This window comes from Artemia franciscana, chromosome 16 (assembly GCF_032884065.1).
Source record: "Artemia franciscana chromosome 16, ASM3288406v1, whole genome shotgun sequence".
NCBI lineage: Eukaryota > Metazoa > Arthropoda > Branchiopoda > Anostraca > Artemiidae > Artemia > Artemia franciscana.
In genome coordinates this window covers 4,515,806-4,529,542 of record NC_088878.1, presented here as the reverse complement: position 1 = coordinate 4,529,542, position 13,737 = coordinate 4,515,806, and the positions used below count along the sequence as shown (strand labels likewise).

At 37.0% G+C, this 13,737-nt stretch overlaps 1 protein-coding gene across 1 annotated transcript in view; it reads left to right on the top strand.

Moving 5' to 3' along the window:
* Positions 1-13,737, top strand: part of LOC136036930 (kelch-like protein diablo) — a 63,375-nt gene that overhangs the window by 11,027 nt on the left and 38,611 nt on the right. The window contains exons 3-4 of the mRNA XM_065719316.1: positions 560-908; positions 6,885-7,043. Of these exons, the coding sequence (XP_065575388.1) occupies positions 560-908; positions 6,885-7,043 (508 nt within the window). The remainder of the gene's footprint in view (positions 1-559; positions 909-6,884; positions 7,044-13,737) is intronic.

Genomic DNA, 13,737 nt, shown 5'->3' with positions numbered 1-13,737 from the left:
AAGAAAAACTATCCTTTTGAAGTTACCAAAACAAAAAGTTACCCAATGGATTTTCCTGTCCTTTACCGCAAATGACGGCTTGGCAGAGTTCATGGATGAACTATCTGCTTTATCATTTTGTTACGTTCTCTAGTTGACACCGTCTTTTATTATTTTATTGTTTCTTAATTAGTTTTTGTTTGTTTTCTGTTATTTTATGGCATGCATAGCCTTTATTGTCTCAGCGTATTTTATTTATTAAGTTTGCTTCTTTGTTGGTTCTTTTTTTTAAAATAGACTATGAACTAACTGTTTGATGAGACATAAGTGCAAAAAAGAGCGTAAACCCAAAACGACCCGTCAAATTGGGTGTTTAGTTTAGGGTTATATACAGACATTATTTGGAGGGAGGGGAGATACAATTAAGCATAGGAATCCACTAAATAGAGGTTTTTCTGATAAGAATGGATTCATAGTTTTGTTTTAAGTCTCTTGTAGTTTTTGCAAGGGATTACCAAAAAACAAAAAGAATCCTGAATGTGACCTCAGTTTTAGTTAAAGTTAATGTTCTGTTTTTCAGGGTTGTTCTTTCTGCATGTAGCCCGTATTTTCGGGCTATGTTTACTGGTGAGTTAGCTGAATCTCGTCAAACAGAAGTGACAATTTTAGATGTAGAGGAAATAGCGATGGAAGCCCTTATTGAATTCTGTTATACTTCCTATATTGTTGTTGAAGAGACCAATGTACAAACCCTTCTACCAGCTGCTTGCTTGCTGCAACTACAGGAAATTCAAGATATTTGCTGTGATTTCTTAAAGAGGCAGCTAGACCCTTCAAATTGTTTAGGAATAAGAGCCTTTGCTGATACACATGCATGCAGAGATTTGCTTAGGATAGCTGATAAATTTACTCAGCATAATTTCCAGGAGGTGAGTCTGATCAGTTTCAGTTTATTTTCAGTTTTGGTTTAGTAAGATGAAGTAATTCTTTTATTCGTAAACTTTGAATCATATGTAATCAGTTATAATATCATATATCTAAATATACTCTGTATCAAGGGTAATATCATTTATCAAGTGTTAGCCATTTGATTTGCGCGCTGTACTTGCAGTCATGTATCCATAAGGGCAGGGGTTCGAGTCCTGGTGTTGCCAATTACTTGTTTTGGAATGAGGGTCAGCTATGTAACCATTTGAGCTCAGCCTGAGTTGACAAAGTCCCAAATGGGCACCTGGAGATATTTGGGAGAAAAGTATGGGGAGCGTTGGATGATTTGTCCTCAACCACGCAATGCACTCTTGGTCAAAAGCAGAGTATCAACGGATGCGCTACTTGGACCATTGGTCAGCATACAAAAACTTTTTATATATATCACATACCTCCCTTATGGGACACTCAGTAAGGAGCGATGTGGCCTGTATGGCTTTTTTAGGCCACTTTGTATAGAACGTGTAGTCCTAGGAACTTGAAAAGCAAAATTGATTGAAAACAGAAGGTTGGAGAGTCAAAAGCGACTGGGTCAAAGTAAGATTAATTTTTTCATGAAAGCTGTATTTTCGACATTTATGTTCATTTTATGGCAGTCATCTATATATCACACATGGGTTTTAAGAAATTCCGGAGTCCTTAATTCACAAAAGTGTTCATGGGAACCAAACATGGAAAAATATTGGAGCACGAGAACGATGCAAGACAGGAGAGACAAATGAACGAAATAAAAACACAGGAGCAAAAACATAAAAAGATACAGGAGGAAAGGAACCGGATACGTTAATGCAAACCTGAATAGAACCATATGTAAGGCTGCTAACCTTAAGACCAATTTGCACAACAAATTCAAGGATATTTCCCAACATATGATTGGTGAGTTAACAAACTGAAGATTTGGGAATTAAAAACTTTAAATTTTTAATAAATTACTTATTTAATTATTTAAATTGTTTAAATTAATTTTTTTCTATTAAATATTTATTGAATTTAAAAATTATTTATTTAAATTTTACATTAAAAATAAATTTTTAATAAATAATTTTTGATAAATTAGTAGGCAAATGTTGCTAGAGGCCTTGGTATGATTCTCCACATGCTAGTGAAGACTTTCGCCATCGGGATGCCAGGAGGAATGCAATTTTGCGAAAACCAAACCTTGAACATAATTTCGGTTTTGCCTGGACGGACACCAGGGTTGCCACCCCTAGGGATTTTTCATATTGCCTAAACAAAAATAACTAAATCAGCACATAAATCACTAGATTATTCAAGAAAATTACTAAATCAACCAAAAAATCACTAAAATTCAGTGATTTGTTTTCATTGTTTGACAACCCTGACGGGCACAACAGTAAAGGGATGATTTATGGCATATTGTGGTGCAAATCAAGAATTTTTGCCTAAATCGAGTAAAAATTCTATCAAGTAAAGATTCTAAAATTAAAAATTTATTTATAACAACCTAAAAGCTGTTTGTATAGCCTCAGTATTTCAGAGGCCATAGTCCTAGTTTTGCCTAGAAGGGCACCTTTTTTAATATGTGGTAGATGATAGTCGAGGTCTTAGTCCACTTGTGAAATTCTTGTGTAAATTTCATCGAGTTCAAAATAACGAAAGATAGTTATTTTATTGTCGTCTCAAATTTAATTGAAGTATTTTAATTGAATTGCTGCAAAAATAGTAAAAAAAAAAAGTTTTGACTACCAACGGAGGTTTCGAGGTATAAGACCACCCTTTTTATATCGTAAAAAGTTTTTTTTTTTAGTAAATAAATAAATGCTTTGACTACCAACGAAGGTTTCGAGGTATAAGACCCCCCTTTTTATATCAAGGTTGGGCTGAAGTAAATGTGCAAATAGGCTGAATTTTCTATATTAGTATCCTCCTAGTTCCCCGTAGAAAAATTAAAAAAATATATAAAAAAATATTTTTGTTTTTGTCTATCCCTCTTGAAAAGTAATCCTCCTCCTCCCCAACTGAGATTTTGGCCTATCTATGAGTATTTACGATTTATGGCTTTTATTTAATTAATTAGAATGTGACCAAAAAGATTGGAGGGCAACTAGCCCTCCTCCTATGCCCCCTTTTCTGAAGACATCCAATCAAAATTTAGAGATGGCTGTTCGATTCAGCATATTTGAAAGGTTAAAGAATTATGCTTTTCGGGATGACATGACCCCCCGTAGTCCCCGGGGAGAGAGCTGTAAAGATGCGTAATTCGCCAATTTTTCACACATTGTTTTTGTTACTGAGAAATGTACAGAATTTTTTTGAGGAGGGATTTTCCTCGGGGAGAATTTTCCATGGGGGAAAAGTTTCTGGGAGGATTTCTCTAAGGGAAACTTTAAATGGGGGGGGGGGGAGATTTCTGGCCTGATTTCTAAAACGGTCAGAATTTAAACAAAAAAAAAAACAATTTTTTTTGCAACTAAAAGTAAGGAGTAACATTAAAACTTAAAATGGAATTCCGTTAATGGAGGTGACTGCCCCTCGTTCTTTACGCTAAAGTTTGACTTTTTTTCACAATTCTTGAAGAAAGACTTCGTCAATATAAGGACTGTTGAATTCGAATGAGAAACATTTTTTAAGAACTTGAAGACTCCAGTTTAAAGAGGGAGGGTTGAGGAAGGGGCAGTCCCCCCATGTACGTTGTAATAATTGATGCTGCTTCTTACATTCAATTGAAAAAAATTGTTATTTTAATATTTAATCGAACAGTTCGTGGTAACGAACTGTAGTAAGGAGCGACCGGGCTCAATAGTAAACGAAACTCTAAAAAACGGTATTTTGATGCTAAAAGATACATAAAAAGAATGGGACTTTTTCGCTCATTTTAAATGTATAAGTTTCATCAAATTTAGTCTTTGTCATCAAAAGTTACGAGCCTGAGAAAATTTACCTTATTTTGGAAAATAGGGGGAAACACCCCCTAAAAGTCATAGAATCTTAACGAAAATTACACCATCGCATTCATCGTATCAGAGAACCCTATAAAAAAAAGCTCCTATCTACAAAAATGGGGAATTTCGTATTTTTTGCCAGAAGACAGATCATGGGTGCGTGTTTATTTGTTTTTTGTTTTTTTTTCCAGGGTCATCGTATCGACCAACTGGTCCTAGAATGTCGCAAGAGGGCTCATTCTAACGGAAATGAAAAGTTCTAGTGCCCTTTTTAAGTGAACAAAAAATTCGAGGGCACCTAGGCCCCCTCCCACTCACATATTTTCTCAAAGTCAACGGACCAAATTTTGAGATAGCCATTTTGTTCCACATAGTCGAAAACCATAAAAATATTTCTTTTGGGGATGACTTACTCCCCCACAGTCCCTGGGGGAGGGGCTGCAAGTTACAAACTTTGACCATTGTTTACATACAGTAATGGTTATTGGGAAGTGTACATACGTTTTCAGGGGAATTTTTTTTGGTTTGGGGGGGGTTGATGGGAGGGGGCTATGTGGGAGGATCTTTCCTTGGAGAAATATGTCATGGGAGAAGAGAAATTCAATGAAAAGGGCGCAGGATTTTCTAGCATTACTATAAAAAAAAAACAATGGAAAAATAAACATGAAAAAGTTTTTTCAATTGAAAGTAAGGAGTCACATTAAAACTTAAAACGAACAGATATTATTACGCATATGAGGAGTTCTAAAAATACTTTAGCATAAAGAGCGAGGTATTAAGGAGGAGATAAATACCTCGCTCTTTATGCTAAAGTATTTTTAGTAATTTCAACTATTTATTCTATGGCCTTTCTGATTCAGGGGTCATTCTTAAAGAATTGGGACAAAACTTAAGATTTAGTGTAAAGAGCGAGATATTTACGAGGGGACAAACCCCCTCATATACATAATAAAAATATAAGAATATAAAAGTTTGTTACGTAAGTTAATTCTTAAGTTACGTATATTTTTTACTAACAAAAACGTTCGCTAAAAATCAAAAGTTCTAGTTGCCTTTTTAAGTAACCGAAAAATTGGAGGGCAACTAGGTCTCCTTCCCAACCCGTTATTTCTCAAAATCGTCTGATCAAAACTAAGAGAAAGCCATTTAGCCAAAACAAGAATTAATATGCAAATTTCATTTTAATAATTTATGTGCGGAGAGCCAAAATCAAACATGCATTAATTCAAAAACGTTCAGAAATTAAATAAAAAAAAAACTAGCTTTTTTTAACTGAAAGTAAGGAGCGACATTGAAACTTAAAACAAACAGAAATTACTCCGTATATGAAATGAGTTGTCCCCTCCGCAATCCCTCGCTCTTTACGCTAAAATTTGACTCTTTGCCACAATTCTACTATTTAAAACAATTAAAAACTTTAGCGTAAAGAGCGAGGGATTGCGGAGGGGACAACTCATTTCATATACGGAGTAATTTCTGTTCGTTTTAAGTTTCATTGTCGCTCCTTACTTTCAGTTGAAAAACTAGTTTTTTTTATTTAATTATATAAAAGATCGGATTCATGTTTCAAAGCTGAGACTTATTTCCTGCTTATTCCTTATCCTCCGATTTGTTTGATCGTTTTTATGTGCATTGGATTTTATAGTTTTATCGTAGGGAATATTTATTTATTTTCTATGTTTTCTTTTGTTTGTGTTTCTCCTGTTCTCCTATTATGAATTATTATATTGTATTAAAATTATTTTTGTTATAATCTATGGACTTTAATCCATAGGTTCATTATTGCCACCTACTATCAGTATAACTTCTGGGCATTAGTCCATTGATAAATCATTGTTATTGTAAACTATGTGCCTTACTAATAATTAACAACTCCAGTACTAATTGCAAGTTTGGTACATTTTTTCAGTTTTTGCAACATAAGAAATGATGATTAAGATGAATTTCTGTTGGAATTTTGTGTATAGTTGAAACGGTCTGTCTTTCTGTCCAAAGTTACTATCTATGGTAGTTGTTCGGAATATCTCTTTTGTATAAGATGCATTTAATTAACCAATGCAAAGTGCTACTGGGTTTGTTTTGGTAGTTACAAATATGTTTAATTATAAAGGATGGTATAATATGGGGTGGATCAACCCTCCTCCCTCCCCCAAAGTGTCTATGCATTCTACCCTACCTGTCGGGATGCTTTAAAATACAATATGTAAATTCTGGGTATTTTGGTTGAAAAGCCATTCTGTTTAGACCCATGATTCCCAACGTGGAGTCGAAGCCCCACCGTTGGAGCATGGTAATATTTTTGTGGGTCATAGGCAGGATGTGCAATCTTCAGCAGACTATGCTTCAGAGCCTTAATTTTGAAAAATAAACAATATTTTTTCACACGAATGACGTTGCATTCATATCCATTTAAAGAGGAAAAAAGGTGCATGATAGTATTGTAATGAAGTTATACTTCGTACAAAATGTGTTGCATTCAGACAATATTTTTCGTTAGTATAAAATATGCGTAGAAGACAATCCAAAAAAAGATATCAAGTTAATGACCTTTTAAGCTTCCTTCAGGTGAATACAATTAAAATTTGAATAGCAAAATTTAAATATCACAAGGGGGGTGCATCAGGATTATAGAAATGCCTATATGGGACATGGTCCAAAATTGGTTGGGAACCGCTGGTTTAGACTATCAGTCCTATACCTGGGGAAAAGGTTCGTGGTTCTATCCCAGAAAGTGGAACTTATAAACGCACTGTCATGACATATTAAACTCCTCTGCCATCCTCGAATTTATTAACGATCCTCCACCCCCTTAAAGTTTTAAGTGATTGCCACTATGGTCGACAGGATCGTAGTTGCCAGTTAGTCTCAGAAGAAGTCCGAATATGGGGTCTTGGTATCTGCATTGAATATTTTATGGGTACTAGTTTTTATGGTTTTTTTTTTTAATATTTATAGTCTACGCCACTGATAGACAGGTGCAATACTTGTATCAAATCGAACTTGCATCTTTTCTAGGTTGTTGAAAGTGAAGAATTTCTGCTTTTACCTCCTAATCAACTCATAGACATAATTTCCTCCGACGAATTGAACGTTCGATCTGAAGAGCAAGTTTTTAATGCAGCAATGGGATGGATTAAATACAATGTTACTGAAAGGCGTATCTGCCTACCCCAGGTAAGAAATGTCTAAGACTTTATTGAGATAGGCTGGCTTCAGATAAGTTATTGTATTATTACAGGCTGAAAAATATTTGAGAATTTGAGAAAGTTTAAGAGAGAAAAACGGGTTCAATTGAAATCAAGAAGGGATTTAATCAACGGGTTTAAATTAAATTCGTTTTTCTCTCTTAAACTTTCTTAAAATCTCGTAAATGGAAAAGCAGCGTGGTAGAAATTATATACGAAAAATAATTGAAAACTCAATAGGGTTCAGGTTGGCCTCAGACAAGTCAGCAATGTAGAATGATAATCCATTCTGCACAGTAAACATATTTTAGTAATTGCAATTTGCGTGGAAATAGATAATAAATAGCATGTACTGTTTAAAACAAGCACTTTAGTCGCGTTCATCCTCGCGGGATGTCTTGGAGCCATTCCTTTTGAGAGGGCTGGAAGCGACGAATTCTCTTGTGCCGCTCTGGATAGCTATTCAATGCACTGTCGGTCAAAGTTTTCAATCCTCTGATTGAAAACTTTCAATCAGAAAACGTGATTTTCAATCACGTACGTACGTGATTTTCAATCACGTACAGTTGTACGTGATTTTCGGGAAGTGGTCTAGGGCCATACTTTTGACATGTTCGAATTATCGCAGTTCCTGCTGTTTGATTTTTGATGACTTTATCAGGCCATAAATACAACAATAATGATGTAAATAGATAAATAAGTTGTTTTGTTAACCAAAATAGCAAACACTAGCGCAGGTACATCATGTGCACAGTAAAATCCAAAGTATTGCACTTACCTGTGAATTCATAAAATGAAACACCATCAAACACTTCTTGAAGCATTCACGTAAAATGTCACTAGACTCCATATAATGAAACGGATGGCATGATTATAATGGCTGGATTAAATACAATATTACTGGAAGGTGAATCTGCTTACCTCAGGTACAGAATGATTAGGATTGAATTGAAACAATTGTTATATACTTTTATAAGCTGGCAAGAATTTGATCCCCTCTTCCCTGGGCTTAGTGTTTTTTGATACTGTTTGACTATTTATTTTCTTCCCTTTATAGAGAAGACTTTCTCGGTAGAATTTGAATTCCAGGGTTGTTTTTTTCTCATACCGACTACCCCGCCCGTCAGGTTCAGACCAGTTTTAGCAGGCCACATTCGTTCCTAAGAAACGAGTGGAGAATCATCCACCAGCCATCAGTGGCAAGAGGCACTTGATCATAAGAAGTGGTACTAGCTAGATAACTTCTTTCTCCTGCCTCAGATGCATTTTTTTTATCTGCAATTGTGCTTCATTTGCCGTGGAGGATTGATCCCCTGGGCATTATTTTGGCAGTAATTACTGGCTTTAATCCTTGCAACCTAAGCAGTGTAATCTAAAAATACTTTGCCTCAAGGTCAAACGCTGGGTAGTAAAGCCAGTGTGTGGATGGTGACTGAGATTGTTAATAATAGTCTTGGTTTGTGCTTACCAATCAATTGAACACCATGAGAAAGTTGTCTACTTCTGTCGCAATAATAGGTAAAATTTAGGCTATCATATTTGCCCAAGAAGGGGTCTAGTTTTACCGTCGAGCATATACACATAACTTGATGGTATAATTAAAATTATCAGAAATGCTTTTATCTTTTGCCATAAAAAACTACACCTATAATATAAGAAAAGGTTTTATTTATGAAATTGTTTACACTAGCAAACAATGTCAAGCATTTCGTGTCAATAAGTCATGATGCAACACATACAGTGGTACATTAGTACCACAAGAGACAGCGCTAATGGTTGCCAAGTCCTAGCAAGTTATCCCCCAAAGCTACCATTTTTCATCTCTAGCCTACTATTTTAACTAATATTGTGAGGTTTTTAGATTTTACAGTTATTCGTTATATGTTATATTTACCATTATTTTTTAATATTATATTTACCATTATATTCTAATTCTTTTTGCTTCTTTTCCCCCTTGTTTCCCTCTCTTACTACATGTTCTTTTTGTGACGCCTTGACTTTCACTTTCCTTGTGGAATTCACTTCCCTCTTCCCAAGTAAAGGTAAAAATTATACGGCGTTAGACTTTACAGTCCCTACCGGCAGTGCTGATCTCCGTTTCTTGGCCCTTAAGCCAGAAAGTGCAATGGGGGGTTGGGGGCCAACCATCCTGTGCTTCCCAAGTCCTAGCCATAAACTTCACTTGCAGTATATGATTGGTAGTTTTTATTCATTGGAAGCACCTCGAGTCTTATCATTGTACGCTTCTACTTCATGTCACCTAGGTAGATATCCCTTATACTTTTGGCCATCAAAAAATTAGCCTATCAAGCTTTTTTTTGGGGGGGTGGAAGTTTTTACTCTATGGACAGCGCCATTTTAAAAAGAGATCCTAGTATCATAATAGTATAATACCAAAGCACTAAAAATCCGGGTGATATCAATCCGTGAACAGATTTCAATTGATATAAGATATAATGTCAAAACCGAACATTATTGTATCTTTTTGAAAATTATGATCAAATGATGGCGACACCAAGTATTTTAAATGGCATGTTTACAAGGACCAGTTTTGGCAGGCCACATTCGTTCCTAAGAAACGAGTGGAGAATCATCCACCAGCCATCAGTGGCAAGAGGCACTTGATCATAAGAAGTGGTACTAGCTAGATAACTTCTTTCTCCTGCCTCTGATGCATTTTTTTTATCTGCAATTGTGCTTCATTTGCCGTGGAGGATTGATCCCCTTGGCATTATTTTGGCAGAAATTACTGGCTTTAATCCTTACAACCTCAGCAGTGTAATCTAAAAATACTTTGCCTCAAGGTCAGACGCTGGGTAGTAAAGCCAATGTGTGGATGGTGACTGAGATTGTTAATAATAGGTCTTGGTTTGTGCTTACCAATCAATTGAACACCATGAGAAGGTTGTCTACTTCTGTCGCAATAATAGGTAAAATTTAGGCTATCATATTTGCCCAAGAAGGGGTCTAGTTTTACCGTCGAGCATATACACATAACTTGATGGTATAATTAAAATTATCAGAAACGCTTTTATCTTTTGCCATAAAAAAACTACACCTATAAAATAAGAAAAGTTTTTATTTATGAAATTGTTTACACTAGAGAGAGAGAGAGAGAGAGAGAGAGAGAGAGAGAGAGAGAGAGAGAGAGAGAGAGAGAGAGAGAGAGAGAGAGAGAGAGAGAGAGAGATCGGTATATTTAAAAACTATCGTAGCATAGAGCTAAATTCAGTTTTTTCACAAAAATCATACATTTAAACAAAAATCACACACTATAACTCAGCATTAAAAACTGATGTGAAAAAAGGCACAAATGAGTTTGCGTATCGATTGGTTCGTACTTTAGGGGGTACAAGTTTGTTTCGTAATCGAGTTCGGCTATTGGGAGGGGCTGGTTCGGGTAGTAAAGATCGGTGGCTCTTATTGGCTAGGATGAATTTTCCCAATAGGTGAATAAGGTGTTCCAGCCGGACTTTAAGTGGAGATAAATTTAATTTAGCGAGGGCTTGATCGTAGGGTATGCCACGGTCTCGGAGTATAATCCTTGTTACTCTTTTCTGGACGCACTCTATGTCGCGTAATAGGTACGCTGCGCGGATAGCAGATGGACCCCACACCGGGCATGCGTACTTGAGCAACGGGCGAACATAACACGTGTAGGCATGGAGAAGGCTTTTAGTATCACACCTAAAACGCCTCATTTTGGTAAGTGTCTGAAGGCTTGCATTAGCCTTGTGGACGGTTGAATTAATATGGGCACTGAAACTACAGTCACTAGTGAAAGTTACTCCTAAGATTTTTATTTCGTTCACAATCGGGAAAGGGACTAGAGGCATATCTATATTCCGCTTCAGAGGGTTGAAACGAATTATCTTCGACTTGGCTACGTTAATGGAAAGATCATGACTTGAGCATTCGGTCTTTAGCTGATCAAATAACTGGTCTGAAAACTGCTTTGTTATGATAGTGTTTCCGACCAGGTAAGCGAGCACTATGGACAGATCATCTACAAACTTGTAACGGTCGTCGTGATGGTTAAGCAGGGAATTAATTACAGCCAGGAAAATTATTCCAGCTAATTTCGTGCCTTGTGGGGCCCCGCAAGAAGAATCTGACCATGATGAATCCAAATCGTTTTCGTGGAGTGCAAAGACTTTTTGTTTTTGGCCAGTTAAGAAGTCAAGTACAAGGCCAAGGGTGCATCGTTTGGCCCCCATTTCCTGGAGATTCATGCCTGCAGTCCGGTGGCGGATTGGGTCAGAGGCCTTTCGGAAATCCACTGCGCAAATGTCGACGAAACAGCTACCTTTTTCAAGCCATTGGAGGACGCAGTCAAACATCCGTACTAGGTAGATTGTAGCACTACACTTGGGGAGTCCACCGTACTGGAATTTATCAATACGCCCATGAATTTGTTTCAGAAGAAACTTGAGTAAAAAGGCCTCAGTTACTTTCGCCAAACAAGGTGTAAGTGAGATCGGGCGGAGATCGTCGCATGCACTAGGGGCGCGCTTTTTCGGAATAATTCTAATATAGGCCCTTTTCCACTGTGACGGGAAAAAGCCAGAAGCAAAACACTCGTTAATGATGCTGGACAGTGGTAATGCTATGAAGGCTGCATGTTCACGTAGCAGTTTGGCAGGTAGTTCACCAGGGTATGAAGATGTATTCGGTTTGATCTTCCGTAATTCCGTGTAAACATCAAACTCACTGACTATTATGTTGTTCTCAGGCTCACATTTTTCAAGTATGGTGGACTTTTCATGAGCCGTAATAGTTGGATAGGTAGTACAGATCTTGGGGAAGAATTCACTCACTTCTTCTGCACTGATTAAGAACCCGCCATCATTGCTGATCTTTACACTGCTGTCAAAAGCTTGGCCGGCCACCTTTTTCACAGCGTTGTGCCACTTTTTGGGGTCTGAAGTAAGTAATTGGGAGGGCATGGTTTCACGACCATACCGAGCTTTGGCTTTCTTTACCAAAGAGACTATTCGATTTCGCAATTTCTTACCGTTGATTATATCACCATGGGAGTAGAGGCGGGACCTCTCTTTTATTAGTGATTTAATAGCTGGAGATATCCATGGTTTGTCATATTCACTAACAACAAATGATTTTGTTGTAAAGATCTTTAGGTATTGACTGTATAACGTGGCATTGAAATCGGATACCTTAGTTTCCAAGAGCCCGGCATTGTACACTTCGGGGAAGTCATATGTGCCAATCCATCGACCGTATTCACAGATGGCCGACTCCGTACAAGGACGAACAGGTGCACGGGATAGTTTGGGCTTTGGTAAAGACTCTCTTGCTTTCCAAAGAATTGCGTTGTGGTCTGACATACCAACGGGACCAAGAGAAAAGGGAGGGGAGTAAAAATCATCACAATTTGTGAGTATAAGGTCCAATATGCCCCCCAAAGAGTGGGTGGGTATGTGTACTACTTGTTTTAAAGACAAACAAGATGATAACCAACTCTTCTTGGTTTGGTTAAAGTCTCCTCCTATAATAAAAGCAGGGCTACAGTATATACTTCTCAGGTGATCAACAGTCGTTTGGAGGTAGAAGACCAAGTCACCCCGGTTTCTTGCACTTTCCGGGTAATATACTGAAGCAACTATAATACAAGAAAAGCGCCGGGGAAGAGATTTAAGTTTGCAAATAGCCCAGATTACTTCATGAGCAGGATCAAATAATTCCGGTAATAATTTGCAAGGGATGTCTTTCCGTATGTACAAGGCAACGCCTCCACCTAGTCTATGCTCACCTCGATCATCACGATTAGCAAACAATGTCAAGCATTTCGTGTCAATAAGTCATGATGCAACACATACAGTGGTACATTAGTACCACAAGAGACAGCACTAATGGTTGCCATGTCCTAGCAAGTTATCCCCCAAAGCTACCATTTTTCATCTCTAGCCTACTATTTTAACTAATATTGTGAGGTTTTTAGATTTTACAGTTATTCGTTATATGTTATATTTACCATTATTTTTTAATATTATATTTACCATTATATTTTAATTCTTTTTGCTTCTTTTCCCGCTTGTTTCCCTCTCTTACTACATGTTCTTTTTGTGACGCCTTGACTTTCACTTTCCTTGTGGAATTCACTTCCCTCTTCCCAAGTAAAGGTAAAAATTATACGGCGATAAACTTTACAGTCCCTACCGGCAGTGCTGATCTCCGTTTCTTGGCCCTTAAGCCAGGAAGTGCAATGGGGGGTTGGGGGCCAACCATCCTGTGCTTTCCAAGTCCTAGCCATAAACTTCACTTGCAGTATATGATTGGTAGTTTTTATTCATTGGAAGCATCTCGAGTCTTATCATTGTACGCTTCTACTTTATGTCACCTAGGTAGATATCCCTTAGACTTTTGGCCATCAAAAAATTAGCCTATCAAGCTTTGGGGGGGGGGAGTTTTTACTCTATGGACAGCGCCATTTTAAAAAGAGATCCTAGTATCATAATAGTATAATACCAAAGCACTAAAAATCCACGTGATATCAATCCGTGAACAGATTTCAATTGATTCACATTTCGTGATTCACAGTTCGTGGTAACGAACTGTAAAAACTCTAAAAAATTTAATTTTGATATCAATAGCTACATCAAAAGAATCGCATTTTAATGCTGATTTTAAATATATAAGTTTCTTCAAGTTTAGTTTTACCCATC